Here is an 18,227-nt window from a genome sequence, read left to right as displayed (position 1 = left end):
TAAAAGGCCAAGTGAGCTTTTCTCATCACTTGGCGTCCGGCGTCCGTCGTCGTCCGTCGTCGTCGTTAACTTTTACAAAAATCTTCTCCTCTGAAACTACTGGGCCAAATTAAACCAAACTTGGCCACAATCATCATTGGAGTATCTAGTTTAAAAAATGTGTCCGGTGACCCGGCCAACCATCTAAGATGGCCGCCATGGCTAAAAATAGAACATAGGGGTAAAATGCAGTTTTTGGCTTATAACTCAAAAACCAAAGCATTTAGAGCAAATCTGACATGGGGTAGAATTGTTAAACAGGTGAAGATCTATCTGCCCTGAAATTTTCAGATGAATCGGATAACCTGTTGTTGGGTTGCTGCCCCTGAATTAGCAATTTTAAGGAAATTTTGCTGTTTTTGGTTATTATCTTGAATATTATTATAGATAGAGATAAACAGTAAACAGCAATAATATTCAGCAAAGTAAGATTTACAAATAAGTCAACATGACTGAAATGGTCAGTTGACCCCTTTAGGAGTTATTGCCCTTTATAGTCAATTTTTAACCATTTTTAGCTCACCTGGCCCAAAGGGCCAAGTGAGCTTTTCCCATCACTTGGCGTCCGTCGTCCGTCGTCCGTCGTCGTCCGGCGTCGTTAACTTTTACAAAAATCTTCTCCTCTGAAACTACTGGGCCAAATTACACCAAACTTGGCCAAAATCATCATTGGGGTATCTAGTTTAAAAAATGTGTCCGGTGACCCGGCCAACCATCCAAGATGGCCGCCATGGCTTAAAATAGAACATAGGGGTAAAATGCAGTTTTGGGCTTATAACTCAAAAACCAAAGCATTTAGAGCAAATCTGACAGGGGTAAAATTGTGTAACAGGTCAAGATCTATCTGCCCTGAAATTTTCAGATAAATCGGATAACCTGTTGTTGGGTTGCTGCCCCTGAATTAGTAATTTTAAGGAAATTTTGCTGTTTTTGGTTATTATCTTGAATATTATTATAGATAGAGATAAACTGTAAACAGCAATAATGTTCAGCAAAGTAATATTTACAAATAAGTCAACATGACCGAAATGGTCAGTTGACCCCTTTAGGAGTTATTGCCCTTTATAGTCAATTTTTAACCATTTTTCGTAAATCTTAGTAATCTTTTACAAAAATCTTCTCCTCTGAAACTACTTGGCCAAATCAATCCAAACTTGGCCACAACCATCTTTGGGGTATGTAGTTTGAAAAATGTGTCCAGTGACCCAGCCATCCAATCAAGATGGCCGCCATGGCTAAAAATAGAACCTTGGGTAAAATGCAGTTTTTGGCTTATAACTCAAAAACCAAAGCATTTAGAGTAAATCTGACAAGATCTACCTGCCCTGAAATTTTCAGATGAATTGGACAACCCGGTTTTGGGTTGCTGCCCCAGAATAAGTAATTTTAATGAAATTTTGCTGTTTTTGGTTATTATCTTGAATATTATTATAGATAGAGATAAACTGTAAACAGCAATAATGTTCAGCAAAAAAAGATTTACAAATAAGTCAGATGACCGAAATGGTCAGTTGACCCCTTTAGGAGTTATTGCCCTTAATAGTCAATTTTTAACCATTTTTCGTAAATCTTAGTAATCTTTTACATCTTCTCCTCTGAAACTACTTCGCCAAATTACACCAAACTTGGCCAAAATCATCATTGGGGTATCTTGTTTAAAAAATGTGTCCGGTGACCCAGCCAACCATCCAAGATGGCCGCCATGGCTAAAAATAGAACATAGGGGTAAAATGCAGTTTTGGGCTTATAACTCAAAAACCAAAGCATTTAGAGCAAATCTGACAAGGGGTAAAATTGTGTAACAGGTCAAGATCTATCTGCCTTGAAATTTTCAGATAAATCGGATAACCTGTTGTTGGGTTGCTGCCCCTGAATTAGTAATTTTAAGGAAATTTTGCTGTTTTTGGTTATTATCTTGAATATTGTTATAGATAGAGATAACTTGTGAACAGCAATAATGTTCAGCTAAATAAGATCTAGAAATAAGTCAACATGACCAAAATCGTCAGTTGACCCCTTAAGGAGTTGTTGCCCATTTTATTCAATTTTTAACAATTTTCACTAATATGGTAAATTTTTGTAAATTTTTACAAAATATTTTTCACTGTATCTAAAGGTCCAAGTTTATTATAGATAGAGAAAATTCTAAGTACCAAGAATGTTCAGTAAAGTAAGATCTACAAACACATCACTATTAGCAAAACACAATTTTGTCATGAATCCATCTGTGTCCTTTGTTTAATATGCACATAGACCAAGGTGAGCGACACAGGCTCTTTAGAGCCTCTAGTTAATGCTAGCGAAAACAGCAATCCCACTTCATTCATCGTCTATGTTCATTTTCTGTAAATGTACTGTATATACAATCTTGTAGTATTCTGCAGAGTAAGGGTATCTAGCCCAGTTATAGACTGCATCAGCCGTGTACGACACAATTGTTCAGAATTAACGGGTTTTGAAGCCTATCCACTTCGCATTTGATTTAGCCATCTGATTTCTTTAAATTTGAACGCAACTGAATTGTTGTATGTAGACGAAACGCGTGTCTGATGCACACATATATTTTACTCTTCCTAATCTATTATCATAGTCTACTGAATCACAGTTACTTCATATTAAACCTATGCAAATAAAATATAATGTATTAAACCTCTTATAGCAAACACTCCATTTATGTTATATCGTCTATAACCCTGTTTGATTTTACAAATTAAAGCTTAATTCTTTTAATGGCATATACGTGATTTCCTGACTACAAATCTGCTTATAATGATATTCTGACTTACTTGAGTTAAGACTGAATACTAAAGGTATACAAAATATATAAAAAGTTCATAGCACTGTTTTATTACAATTATTATAATATCTTTTTAATGTAAATGTACCAGAAAACTGTAACCGTTTACGATAAATAAAAAGTTTTAGTGAAGAAATCAATGCGAATTAATTTTTTATCTGCATAATAAATCCTACTTTTAAATGTAAATATATAGAACAACATGCAGACACAAACCAGCAGACTCTGTATACGATCAGTCTCTCGAGTGTTGACCAAATAATGTCGCCAGTCTTGACCTTATTTCTGTTCATCTTTAACTGTTCTGTAATTGTTGAAAGTCAGAACATTCGAGAGAAAACTTATAAAAGAAAACCTGTGAACGGTATTCTGTACATCGACGAAAGTTTACATCCGGGATTTTACAACTTTATTGACCCGTTTTACGGTTCAGACAGTTCCAATAATATTTCCGGCCAAGGTAGAATTACTACTCCGCCCTTTGGAAAACCTGCATTTGTAGGAGGACGTGAATCGTTCGGGAAAAACTTCTGTAGCAACGGTAGGTGTGCTGGACATTCATTTGGCGACTTTAACAAAATATTTGTCAATCTATTTTTCAAACGAGAGGATATTGTCAAATTGGATAATCTTAATAGTCTTATACATCTACGTCATAATGTACCGGTAAAACCAGGAAAACCAACCAATCCAGATGAACCAGGTAGACCAGGTAATTCAGGCACACCAGGTAGACCTGGCTTTCCATCAGACGACGATGGGGATCAATGTTGCCCAACGTGAGTATATTTCAAGATTGAAAATGTCAAGAAGCTAAAAAAAAACTTATTTCCTACTGCCTACAGTTACTATAGTTATTAATAGACCTTTTCAACATCTCTCGACACCTACAGTTGAGAACGACTACGACAGGTAAAATGTGAGGGGTCGACTCAAAATTAAAAAAAAATGAAATTATTAATTTATTGATTTTATTGCTTTCATTGACAATGATAGAACTTTCCTACAGAGTTCAAATAACATGGATTTTTTTTTAATTTATTATGAATAAAATGATGGGCTTTAAGTCACATTTCATCTTTTTAGACGTTGAGCTTCTAGCTGTCATGGTGGAATTTGGAAAATGAAAAGAACAAAGCATGTTAAATTGTATTTGATATTTAATAAAACAATATTTTATGTCTGTTGACAAAGGCGGCACATGTTTCCACAATGTCTGTTAGTTTTGGCCTTGTGTGCCTCCGTAATTTACTGAATACTTTGTATATTTTTAATTCACCAATTTGGTGTTCCACTGGAATTCTGTATTCACCAATCACGCGATTAAATTTTCTGCTCTTTCTCTCAAATGTTATGGCTTACGATTAATTTGAGGTGTTGTAAATGGTGTACCTAAAGGATGACTATATGGATAAACTTTGTCTCTAAGGGAAATGCAGCGGTTTATTTCTCCCTGTTTTGATTCAAAACCTCTCTTATGTATGGTCATAGATGAGATACAAAAAAAATCTAAAGTACGAAAAAACTCTCCAAACCCCTGCTTAGCACTGTCCATATTGATTTTGCAATCGGTTGAAAAATACCAATTTGGTCATGTTCACAAATGTGATACGGACGTACGGACAGTCCAGTAATTATTTTCATAAATTTTGGAAATTTTCATAAAAGCTTTTACACCAACAAATTAATCGTTTTTTACATGCAGCAAATAATTGGTAAAGGACTCACATAATCATAAAATGGAAGAGAAAGCGGATTAGCATGCAGAACGGTTGCTGTATTTGTTTTAATCATTCAACATGAAATGTCGTGTAAATACATATAAAATAAGAATATTATATGACAGTGACATATATTTATTTATTTATTTGGTTGATATAATTAAATTCTGAAACTATATAGTCAAGACAGTATATAACCGCCAATCCAATATGTTACGTATTGATAATCATGATGGTTTTTGTCTTTGAGACGACCCATCCATTTTACCTGTAAACTGCAGGTGTCATTAGTCGGTGTTGAGAGATGTTGAAAAGGTCTAATACAGAGTTTCTTTTTGAAAGATATATTTTCATTAGAAAGAAAATATAAAAGTTTGATATGTCTAATGAATCAATGGTTTATTTTAGTCGCCTCAGCCACATAAGTGATACACATCTGATAAATACTGACGGTATAAGAAGAGAGATTGTTCATTTTATTGGTGGAAACCCACCGTATCAACAGTTTATACCAATAGGACAGTGTGTGTAAGTTATACATATTTGTACAGTAAATATGACAATGCATACATGAAAAAAAAGACTATCCACCAGATTTTTTTAATCTTAATGCCACACGATCTAGTAAGAATATTACATTTCACTAAGACACGTGTGTGTTTCCTGATAACTTCCTTGTATATGGTGACAGACGATGAACCAGTTGCTCGCAAAACAAAATCGATCAAAGCAGGCTTAATGACACAGAAATTGACAAATATAGGTCATCATACGGCTTTTAGCAATAGCTATATAGATAGGCAAAGTCCACAGAACATAGTAAGCCATAAAGGCCCCGGAATCACAAATGTTGAACAATTAAAACGAGAAAACTAACGGCATAGAATAATAAACGAAAAACAAATATGTAACACAGCAACAAACGACAAATACTGTATTACAGACTTCGGAGTTGGGATAGGCACATACAGAATGTGGCGGGGTTAAACATGTGTTCGGGTGTCCAACTCTTCCCTTACATAGGACAGGTGTATTACAGTTCCACGAAAGAACAAACTATAACAATCGGTTGGAAAAGGCTTAACTCATCAGGTAGGTATACATAGAAATACATCTAACAAAAACATAGAGTGGACGTGGCAGGGTACTTGTACATCCCAAAAACAAAAAGACACTAAGTACAGATCTCAGAGTACTTACAGCTACATTTGTACTGACAGCTAGTTTAAAGTCTCTAACAACTAATAAAAAATCATGCATCCCTGTACACATTTTAACACCTGGCAAATTATGTTAAACACTCACGTCTAATTACAAAGTCAAAGTCTTTTTTAAGACAATGTTATGTTGACCTATGAATTGCCTTTCTAATTTGTTTTTGTTTTGTAAGGCTGTCACATTGACCTTACATCTCCTTTTATTCATTTAATAAAATATCGACGCCTGTAAAAGATTTTTTGGCCTTCATCGGATATTCCTTCCTTTTCAGTTTTTTAAATGTTTTTTGTGAACAAAAAACAGTTGTTGGCATGACACGGGTTATGTTCTTCTCATATATTTTATGATAGTATGATACTAAACCCCTAACGGGAGGAAATGTGCCTGATATTCATATGATGAAGACATAATCTTTCAATCAGTTTAATTAAGATCTGGAGCTGGCATGTCAGTTAACTGCTAGTAGTCTGTTGTTATTTATGTATCATTGTCATTTTGTTTATTTTATTTTGTTGCATCTTCTGACATCGGACTCGGACTTCTCTTGAACTGAATTTTAATGTGCGTATTGTTATGCGTTTAATTTTCTACATTGGCTATATACATTTGTAGCTAGAGGTATAGAGGGAGGGTTGAGATCTCATAAACATGTTTAACCCCGCCGCAATTTTGCGCCTGTCCCAAGTCAGGAGCCTCTGGCCTTTGTTAGTCTTGTATGATTTTTTATTTTAGTTTCTTGTGTATAATTCGGAGTTTAGTATGACGTCCATTATCACTGAACTAGTATACATATTTTTTAAGGGACCAGCTGAAGGACGCCTCCGGGTGCGGGATTTTCTCGCTACATTGAAGACCCATTGGTGGCCTTCGGCTGTTGTCTGCTCTATGGTCGGGTTGTTGTCGCTTTGACACATTCCCCATTTCCTTTTTCTCAATTTTGTTCTGTACATTGTAGGTCGTCTGGTATTTGCACAGACTGCAGGATTCAGCAGCGTCTTCACTTTCTGTTGATAGTAGATCCAGATGCATTGCAGTTTCCACCTGTGAAATTTGACAAATTTTATGTAAACAGCTATTGCTCTTGTAAAAATAGATAAATAAACAACCGATACATCTTGCATGAGAATTAGAAGACACATGTTATATTATAATGGGGTTTTTCGTACTTGTTTTTTTATTATTTATCATATGTTTAGTAGTAAATACAGTAGTTTTGAATATTTGACAAATAGCCTGCTGTTTAATACATATCGCGCAACTTTGATGCGCACCCTTTATCGCATACCCTTTATCACACACTTTATCACACACTTTATCACATCCCTACTTTTTTTTCTTTTTTTACATAAAGTCAGTTTTTATTTATGTAAGCTTAATCTCAAAAAAAGTCCAATAGAACGGTCATTCGGGCATGACGCAATTTATTGAATGACGTCATATAGGAGATAACTGTATTGTATTTTAAGCTCCGACGGCATCAAATTAAGACTAAGTTTACTGGCGACGCGTTAGCGGAGACAGTAAACGGGTAATTTGCGACCATCAAATCCACAATTGATGCCGTTGGAGCTTAACATACAATATTGTTATCTTCATTCTAATGACACTGACAGAAAACAACGTTAAAATCTGTCAAATGACGTTTGCGCCTGCGCGTACGTCCGAGAGCATCAATTGTCAATTGATGCTATGTAAATAAGTTACGTTATCCAATCAAAATGAACGTTACAAACGTTGTTCCATTAGAATGTTTGGTCACGAACGTCAAGTTTTCATAGTTTTTGGCACACTAAGTGCAACTATAAAAAATACAAAATACACAAAAAAATACAATCATAAACAAAATATTTTTTTAAAACAACAGCACGGAAATTGTAAGGTTACCAAGGTGCTTTGGATAAGTAATTGGACAGTTCTTTTAAGGCTTTTAAAACAAGACAAAAGTAGAACTGAAGGTAACCCAGTGCTATGGATCAGAAAACAATTCATAAAATATAATACTCTCCTGTTGAAATATATGATAAAGCGTATAAAACATGGGAAAATCCGTATCACATGCCATATCACCCTCGACCAATATCATCCCTCGGGCCTACAGGCCCTTGGGCTGATCATGGAAGTAATATTGGAAGGAATAACATCGTCGTCACTTCAAAGGTTTCATCTGCGTTACCGCCCATCTTTCAATAACTCGTTAATTGGTTCAATATCTGGCATGGAAGTTTATTCTCCGCATGTGATCGATCAAATCACTGACACTTATCGGTCATTTTCGTGTTCACGGAGAACTACGAACAGACAAGTTTTTGTCGAATATACATGCGAAGTAACCCGAATAGTCCATTCGTTACATTCCGTTGATGTACGCTGCCGAAAAGAGTCATTCGTTCAATTTTTATTTTAGTCCAATTTTTCCCTATTTTTGGTTAGTTTGAACTTAATAGTTAAAACCGACAGCTATCACATACGAAATTGGAGAACAAAGTTGTGTCATTTCAATTTTAAAATTTACAGACAATTAAAAAACCATTTCCGTATAAAGTTAAGAAGATGACTGTACAAAAAATACGTTTGGACACCCTTTATTAAATATTACTTCCATGATACGACATATGATACGGATTTTGCCATGTATTATTCTCTATCTATTATATCTTGATTTTGTAGATTTATTGGCGTCATGCAACCACCACTTTTCAATTATGACGTTAAATTGGGGTTTTTTTCTGATGCCACACAACTTGTCTAGATTTTTTTAAAAATGCGGTTGAGATCTAAATAAAAACAGATTGACACAGTTGTTTCTCAGATGAAAACAGATTGACACAGTTGTTTCTCAAATAAAAACAGATTGACACAGTTGTTTCTCAGATAAAAACAGATTGACACAGTTGTTTCTCAGATTAAAACAGATTGACACAGTTGTTTCTCAAATAAAAACAGATTGACACAGTTGTTTCTCAGATAAAAACAGATTGACACAGTTGTTTCTCAGATAAAAACAGATTGACACAGTTGTTTCTCAGATGAAAACAGATTGACACAGTTGTTTCTCAAATAAAAACAGATTGACACAGTTGTTTCTCAGATAAAAACAGATTGACACAGTTGTTTCTCAGATAAAAACCTTTTCGTCGCATTTGAACTTACATAAGCAACACGACGGGTGTTTTTTTTTTCTTTACAGTTTGTCTTTATTTCAATTTTACTGTGAATTTGAGATCCAAATTCTCAAAAATGAACGTGTTTTATACTTTCCATAGCAACGTTGTTTGCAAACGTATTAAACATTTTGTTCCAAATTTGGCACACCTTTTGGTATGACTATATGAGCCTAGCAAAATTCTTACAACAGTTGTTTTTCTTGGAGTCTTTATTAAATCACATCAATTGAGGACTACTTCACATTAGTATGTTTGCATGAACAGCCAAAGCAAATACCGATGTAAACAGAAATCTTGGAAAACTTGTATGCAAGTTGGCGCAGTACATGGTAAACAAATTCTGAGGACAAGATTTGTCAAATGTGAAAATGGACAAACACTATTACGTGATTTAAAATTTGCTGTCTAATCAATCTCTTCGTTTTGAACAAGAAGAGTATTTTTAACCTTTATGCAATTTAATGTTACATACTGTTTAATGCTCTTCAGCTTTGCGCTTGATTTTGCCTTTCATTTTTTGTATTCGAGTGCTTATAATGAGTCTCGTGTAGACTATGTGGGATTTAATCACGAATAATAATTACACATTAAAAAGTTAAAAGCAAACTGGGTGCAATTCCGATATGATAAATCTAGATATGATATCCGACTTTATGCATGTAAACAGGATATGAATCTTATCCGACATTTAATGCTCCACTAAACTTTCAGTCCGAGTGTAGATAATGAGGGACATTCAATCATATGAGAGAGTGTTTTTGGCGGGAGTATAATAACCGATATAACTTCACATGTATTCCATACACTCAAATTATCTCATTTTTTTCTCTGATTCTCAACATTGTTTTTTCCATCCTGTGTTATCTTAAAGAAATTATGGTATTTGAATGGAGCTTGGATATCTGTCTGTTAATGTTACGTTGAACTTTGAGTTGACTCTACAGACAAGGAATGGTATTGTCCATGATAGTTTGATCAAGATGGTCCGTTATTGCTTTCTTATAAACTAAATGTCCAATACGGACAAGATAGTAGAAATAATAGCTAGAATAATATTATCTGCTTTGCCAATGAACATAAATGTTGGTTTCTTATCATTACAATTTGATCTTACCTCACTATTTGACATTCTCGCCTTTGTTAATTGTAGTTCGTAGTATTAAATAGTACATTATGACATAAGTTATCTAGAATATATCAAAAAAAAGAATTAAAGTAATATTATTCCAAACAAAGAAAGGTGCCTTGTCGGTGATAATCATCATACCACGTTATTTTGGTATACATCTGCTCTTTGGTCGGGTTGTTATCCCTTCGACAAATTCCCCATTACAATGTACCTATGTAGCACACGGTATGAGCGAAGATTACTTTTTGGTCTCGTCTTTTGCTTGTCTTTTGTTTTTTGTTCACTTCAGTGTTTCTGAACGTTGTTTCGTTGTTTTTCTCTTATAGTTAATGTGTTTCCCTCGGTTTTAGTTTGTAACCCGGATTGGTTTTTGTCTCAATAAATTTATAGCTCCTTTTGCCTTTATTTACGAAATGACAAATGTAGAAATATCAGGAGTAATAATTCTAGATAACGTTGTGATTGAAATTGTTTAGAAACGTTTGTTGCCTTTTATGATTGATTGTTGTTTACTTTACGCTACATCAGCACAAAAAGGCTATATCGCGGAGAGATATTTTTGTTTATGATTTTTGTTTATAATTCTATTTATAAAAGGCGGTCAAGAAAACAGACGCAGGTATTTAAAACATAAATAGCAGTTAAAATAAAGTTTGATACTTATTATGATGTTTGGTTGCATTAACCTACAATTTCTAATAAACTAGTAGACAGTGTTAGCCTATAGCAATCGTCCTCGTTTTAGTTTGTGTTAAGTTCTGTTATTGGGAGAGTGCTGGCACATTGAATAATATCCAATACTTCTGTTAACTCATATACAATATATGTAGACTACAGGGAATGATGTATATATGGTAGTTTTGGTGATCGATATAATAACACATAAGCCTGACTATATCTCTAACTTGAGACTAATTGAGTTTTGATTCTTTTCGGAGAAACTGACAAGTTACATGTAATATAATATTTCAATATGTTTCTGTGATTAATTGAGATTTCCTGGATTTAGCTGAATTCTTCAACTTTACGGTTTCTAGTAACCGATTTAGACAGTACACCCATACGAAAACAATTTTTCGTATGGGTGTTGCAGATATTCTATTTCTAAGTATTTATCCAATATATAATTGTATTTGATATCTTTTACTGTTTGTATATAATCATAGAAGATCACATGTAATAAATGATGTATTGAGAGTATATTTCAAATATATGACAAAGATCATACAGATGGGTGCAGTCCTAACCTGTACAGCAAGTTAACTTGATAACCAGTCATTTGGACTGGTCAAAGTTAACCTGTGACCAAATTTAGGACTGCTCTGACCAGTCCTAGGACCAAAATCTAGTTAACTTGAAAAGCGGACTTGGTCCTAGGACTGTTTTTATGTCTGCCAAAAAGTTAACTTCGAAACAGGTCCGCTATTGATATAAGTTAACTTCGAACCAGTCCTGCCGTAAAGTTAACATAAGTTAACTTCAAAACCAGTCCTGCCATAAAGTTAACATAAGTTAACTTCGAGACCAGTCCTGCCACAAAGTTAACTTTTGCTTTGACAAATCCTATCAAAACCAGACCTGTTCCCAAGTTAACTTTTGACTGGTCTGCTCAACACTAAGTTAACTTGTAACCAGGACCGCTCTACATCGATTTTTTAAAAATATTTTTTAATATCTTTGTTTCGTAGTATAAACATCGAAAATAAAGTAAAACTAATACTTCCGTTATATAAATAGGATTTAATACAAATATTTGAAAATAAAGTTCGCATAAAACGTTGCTTGAAACACAAATTTATCTATGACCTGCCAATCTATCAATTAAAAAACGATCTTGGTAACAATGATAACGGGCACTGAATATATATTCCAATACCTATCAAATTCAACCATATTTGCACTTTATTTATATGTATATCTATGCAAGGACGTATTTTAGAGGAAAGCATCATTTTAACACATGACTACAAATTTTTGTTCGCATAAATTTAGGGTGCCAGCATGTCCTCCTTTTATTCAAAATATTGATGCATAAAAAAATTTAGTTACGTTTTGATACCTCATGCTGACTTGTACAACACAATTATTTGACCGCGTTGACCAAAACTGACCATGTGTGCACTTTTATTTATAAATCTATATACCTGCATAGTAAATCAGCCATATTTTTTCTAATTTTTGTTCGCATGCATTTAGGGTACCAGCATGTCCTCCTTTTATTCAAAATTTTGATACGTAACAAAATTTCAGTAGTTTTGATACCTCATACTGACTTGACTTGTACAACAAAATTATTTGACTGCATCAACTAAAACTGACCATATGTGCACTTTAATTTGTAAATCTATATACCAGCATAGTAAATCAGCCATATTTGTTATGTCAGGATTCAATGTATATAATAATGGACAGCAATATTGCTATACAATAACAACAATTTTTTGTTTGCATAAATTTAGGGTGCCAGCATATGTCCTCCTTTTATTCAAAATATGGATACGTAACAAAATTTCAGTAGTTTTGATACCTCTTGCTGACTTGTGCAACAAAATTGTTTGACCGTGTTGACCAAAACTGACCATGTGTGCACTTTTTTTTATAAATCTATATACCCGCATGGTAAATCAGCCATATTTTTTCAAATTTTTGTTCGCATAAATTTAGGGTGCCAGCATGTGTCCTCCTTTTATTCAAAATATTGATACGTAACAAAATTTCAGTAGTTTTGATACCTCTTGCTGACTTGTGTAATAAAATTATTTGACCGTGTTGACCAAAACTGACCATGTGTGCACTTTTTTTTTATAAATCTATATACCCGCATAGTATTAAATCAGTCATATTTTTTCTAATTTTTGTTCGCATAAATTTAGCGTACCAGCATGTCCTCCTTTTATTCAAAATTTTGATACGTAACAAAATTTCAGTAGTTTTGATACCTCATACTGACTTGTACAACAAAATTATTTGACTGCATCAACTAAAACTGACCATATGTGCACTTTAATTTGTAAATCTATATACCAGCATAGTAAATCAGCCATATTTGTTATGTCAGGATTCAATGTATATTACAATGGACAGCAATATTGCTATACAATAACAACAATTTTTTGTTTGCATAAATTTAGGGTGCCAGCATATGTCCTCCTTTTATTCAAAATATGGATACGTAACAAAATTTCAGTAGTTTTGATACCTCTTGCTGACTTGTGCAACAAAATTGTTTGACCGTGTTGACCAAAACTGACCATGTGTGCACTTTTTTTTATAAATCTATATACCCGCATGGTAAATCAGCCATATTTTTTCAAATTTTTGTTCGCATAAATTTAGGGTGCCAGCATGTGTCCTCCTTTTATTCAAAATATTGATACGTAACAAAATTTCAGTAGTTTTGATACCTCTTGCTGACTTGTGTAATAAAATTATTTGACCGTGTTGACCAAAACTGACCATGTGTGCACTTTTTTTTATAAATCTATATACCAGCATAGTAAATCAGCCATATTTTTTCAAATTTTTGTTCGCATAAATTTAGGGTGCCAGCATATGTCCTCCTTTTATTCAAAATATTGATACGTAACAAAATTTCAGTAGTTTTGATACCTCTTGCTGACTTGTGCAACAAATTTATTTGACCGTGTTGACCAAAACTGACCATGTGTGCACTTTTTTTTTATAAATCTATATACCCGCATAGTATTAAATCAGCCATATTTTTTCAAATTTTTGTTCGCATAAATTTAGCGTACCAGCATGTCCTCCTTTTATTCAAAATTTTGATACGTAACAAAATTTCAGTAGTTTTGATACCTCATACTGACTTGTACAACAAAATTTTTTGACTGCATCAACTGAAACTGACCATATGTGCACTTTAATTTGTAAATCTATATACCAGCATAGTAAATCAGCCATATTTGTTATGTCAGGATTCAATGTATATTACAATGGACAACAATATTGCTATACAATAACAACAATTTTTTGTTTGCATAAATTTAGGGTGCCAGCATATGTCCTCCTTTTATTCAAAATATTGATACGTAACAAAATTTCAGTAGTTTTGATACCTCTTGCTGACTTGTGCAACAAAATTATTTGACCGTGTTGACCAAAACTGACCATGTGTGCACTTTTTTTTATAAATCTATATACCCGCATAGTAAATCAGCCATATTTTTTCAAATTTTTGTTCGCATAAATTTAGGGTGCCAGCATATGTCCTCCTTTTATTCAAAATATTGATACGTAACAAAATTTCAGTAGTTTTGATACCTCTTGCTGACTTGTGCAACAAACTTATTTGACCGTGTTGACCAAAACTGACCATGTGAGCACTTTTATTCATAAATCTATATACCAGCATACTAAATCAGCAAATTTTTTCAAATTTTTGTTTGCATAAATTTAGGGTGCCAGCATGTCCTCCTTTTATTCAAAATTTTGATATGTAACAAAATTTCAGTAGTGTTAATACCTCATACTGACTTATACAACAAAATTATTTGACTGAATCAACTAAAACTGACCATATGTGCACTTTAATTTGTAAATCTATATACCAGCATAGTAAATCAGCCAAATTTGTTATGTCAGGATTCAATGTATATTACAATGGACAGCAATATTGCTATACAATAACAACAATTTTTTGTTTGCATAAATTTAGGGTGCCAGCATATGTCCTCCTTTTATTCAAAATATTGATCCGTAACAAAATTTCAGTAGTTTTGATACCTCATGCTGACTTGTGCAACAAAATTATTTGACCCTGTTGACCAAAACTGACCATGTGTGCACTTTAATTTGTAAATCTATATACCCGCATAGTAAATCAGCCATATTTTTTATGTCAGGATTCAATGTATAATACAATGGACAGCAATATTGCAATACAATAACAACAAATTTGTGTTCGCATAAATTTAGGGTGCCAGCATGCCCTCCTTTAATTCAAAATATTGATACATAACAAAATTTCAGTAGTTTTGATACCTCATGCTGACCATGCTGACTTGTACAACAAAATTTTTTGACCGCATCAACTAAAACTGACCATATGTACACTTTAATTTGTAAAGTTATATACCTGTATAGTAAATCAGCCATATTTTTTTGTGTTAGGATTCAATGTACAATACAATGGACAGCAATATTGCAATAAAATAACAACAAATTTGTGTTCCCATACATTTATGGTGCTAGAATGTCCTCCTTTATTCAAAATATTGATACGTATCAAAATTACAGTGTTTTGATACCTCATGCTGACTTGTACAACAAAATATTTTGAGCGCTTCCACCAAAACTGACCATATGTGCACTTAAATTTGTAAATCTACAAATGTATATACCATACATGCCATATATACTCGCATAGTAATTCAGCCATATTTTTTATGTCAGGATTCAATGTATAATACAATGGCTTGCAATATTGCAATACAATAACCAACTGATAACAACAAATTTTTGTTTCGCATAAATTTAGGGTGCCAGCATGTCCTCCTTATATTCAAAATATTGATACGTAACAAAATTTCAATAGTTTTGATACCTCATGCTGACTTGTACAATGAAATAATTTGACCGCATTGACCAAGACCAAAACTGACCATATGTGCACACTAATTTGTAAATCTATATGCCAGCATAGTAAATCAGCCATATTTTTTTATGTCACGATTCAATGTATAATACAACTGACAGCTATATTGCAATACAATAACAACATGAACAACAAATTTTTGTTCGCATAAATTTAGGGTGCCAGCATGTCCTCCTTTTATTCAAAATATTGATCTGTTGATACGTAACAAAATTTCAGTAGTTTTGATACCTCATGCTGACTTGTACAACAAAATGATTTGACCGCATTGACCAAAACTGACCATATGTGCACTTTAATTTGTAAATCTATATACATGTACCATGTACATATGTATACCCGCATAGTAAATAAGCCATATATTTTTTATGCCAGGATTCAATGTATAATACAATGGACAGTAATATTGCAATATAATAACAACAAATTTTTGTTCGCATTAATTTTGGATGTCAGCATGTGCTCCTTTTATTCAAAATATTGATACGTAACAAAATTTCAGTAGATTTGATACCTCATGCTGACTTATATAACAAAATTATTTGACTGCATCGACCAAAAACTGACCTGCATATGTGCACTTTAATTTAAAAATCTATATTTATCCGCATAGTAAATCAGCCATATTTTTGATGTCCGGATTCAATGTATAAAATAAATGACCGCTGTTGGGATGGCGCCTAATTATGTCTTCTCCTGGCACTCCTGTGAACATGCTTCTGAGTTGCGTCCCTTTACCAATATGGCGCAAAAATTTTGAAGACGATTCAAAAGACGAAAAACTGACCCATATATGTCTTTAATGGTCTAATTCGGTAATATTTATGCATAAACAGTGCCACTTATATATGAAGTATGTCCAGAAAAAACTTTTATAGCGTAGCCCGTGGTTTAACGACCGGAATCTTCACTGACTGGTCGAAGTGTGAACTCAGTGTACACCGATTTCGCCATGCCGTGTATAAAGGCTTCAAAACTATAGACGAAGCCATTCAATTTCTTATTGCTGGTAATACTTATCAATCATGTAATGTCATCCCAGTATATGATGACACAACTGTACTTAAATCTCCCACAGATTTTGGACATGCCTGTCCCAATGACACTAACTGTACAATAGATCTATGTGACCCTTCATTCACCATCTCAGTTCAACAAACACTATCTCAAAGTCTAACTAATGAAGACATTGAACCAATATATGATTGTGACAATACTGATCCAAAGCAATTGCTATCAGAAAACAAAAACACAACCCCTTCAGACACAGAGTTACATGTACAAAATGTACATGTATCAGAATCCAAGCAGTCTGAACCTTCAGTCACAACTCGTAACAAAAAAACAACCTTGAAATCTGAGTGCTCACAGTCGTGTAACAAAGATCAGAATGATCATATGATGGAATGTAGCAAATGTCACAAATGGACACATTATGAATGTACGAAACTACCAATTTATCAACTGTACACACTCGTTAACACTTCTAGGAAGTATACATGTGAAGTTTGTGCTGAAGTGCCAACATGCTTCAAAGAAAAATGGGAAAACGTATCCATACTACCACAAGCTCCCGAATCATCCCCTGAAGTTCTTCAAATTGCCACGCGTATTGAGCAAAGTGTTGTAACAGCTATAACTAACATCCATCAATCAAATCAAGATGAAATTATTAACACGTTAAAGAAAGAGCTCGAAGACAGAAATGAAATCAAAAGTTTATGTGACAAATTAGATAAAATGTCAAACTCTCAAGCTCAAGAGAAATCTCAACTTTATGAAAACTATAGCCAGCTTTCAAACAAACTTGATAAAATTTCAAAAGACAGTGATGCTATATCCAAAAATCTTAATAGCCTTGGTAAACTATTTACAGTCAACACCGACAAAGTGTCTCACTCATTTAAAGAACTGAATGAACAAAACTGTCAAGTCAATAGTAATCTTGAAATTACAAGTGAAATTCTGAGTAAGAACTCCACAATCAATGATACTGTCAGTAGAAACTTATCTAGCCTTTGTCAATCTGTGAAGTTACTTGAAACATCAATACCTACAAGAGAAAATCCCCAGATGTCTCGCTCACGAAGAACACAGGATAGTTCAATCCTCAATTGTGATACTTCAAATCGTTACCAAGCTCTGTCTGACTACCAGGATTCACCAGACGCAGAACAGGAAAAAATTGAAAGTAAATCAAAGAAGTCCGCAAACCATAAAATACTATTAATGGGCAATTCCCATGTAAAATACATCAATACAAACTACTTCTTAAAAGATTGTATTGTTGACAAGCTTACAGTGTCAACTTTTGAAGAAGCAAATGAGAAAATTCAAAACTATAGTACAGATTATGAATGTGTTTTTATTCATTTCTTTACAAATGATTTGCGCAATAATACACCTGAAGATTGTATACAACTTTGTTCAGATTTAATTGATGTGATAAAGTCTCATTGTACCTTTGCTAAAATTACAATCTCCTTGCCATTTGCTTGTCTCAAAGATCAAACTCTTAATGATAAGATTATGAAATGTAATGTAC

General features: G+C 33.6%; 1 protein-coding gene across 1 annotated transcript; it reads left to right on the top strand.

Annotated features, from left to right (window-relative positions):
- Positions 1–2,443: 2,443 nt before the first annotated feature.
- LOC139513749 (uncharacterized) lies at positions 2,444–6,940 on the top strand. Its single transcript, XM_071302530.1, has 3 exons — positions 2,444–3,615; positions 4,966–5,085; positions 6,731–6,940. Exons 1-3 carry the CDS (start codon positions 3,098–3,100, stop codon positions 6,870–6,872), a joined length of 780 nt encoding a protein of 259 aa, XP_071158631.1. The 5' UTR covers positions 2,444–3,097; the 3' UTR covers positions 6,873–6,940.
- Positions 6,941–18,227: the final 11,287 nt, after the last annotated feature.

The sequence above is a fragment of the Mytilus edulis genome, chromosome 2 (assembly GCF_963676685.1).
Source record: "Mytilus edulis chromosome 2, xbMytEdul2.2, whole genome shotgun sequence".
Lineage (NCBI taxonomy): Eukaryota > Metazoa > Mollusca > Bivalvia > Mytilida > Mytilidae > Mytilus > Mytilus edulis.
The sequence above is the reverse complement of the archived record's forward strand: the minus strand, read 5'-3'. Positions and strand labels throughout refer to the sequence as shown.

Coding starts and splice junctions, on each gene's coding strand:
- LOC139513749 (XM_071302530.1), top strand. CDS start 3,098: ATGTCGCCAGTCTTGACCTTATTTCTGTTCATCTTTAACTGTTCTGTA. Junction 3,616..4,965: donor GGGGATCAATGTTGCCCAAC/GTGAGTATATTT, acceptor GGTTTATTTTAG/TCGCCTCAGCCACATAAGTG. Junction 5,086..6,730: donor ATACCAATAGGACAGTGTGT/GTAAGTTATACA, acceptor TGTACATTGTAG/GTCGTCTGGTATTTGCACAG.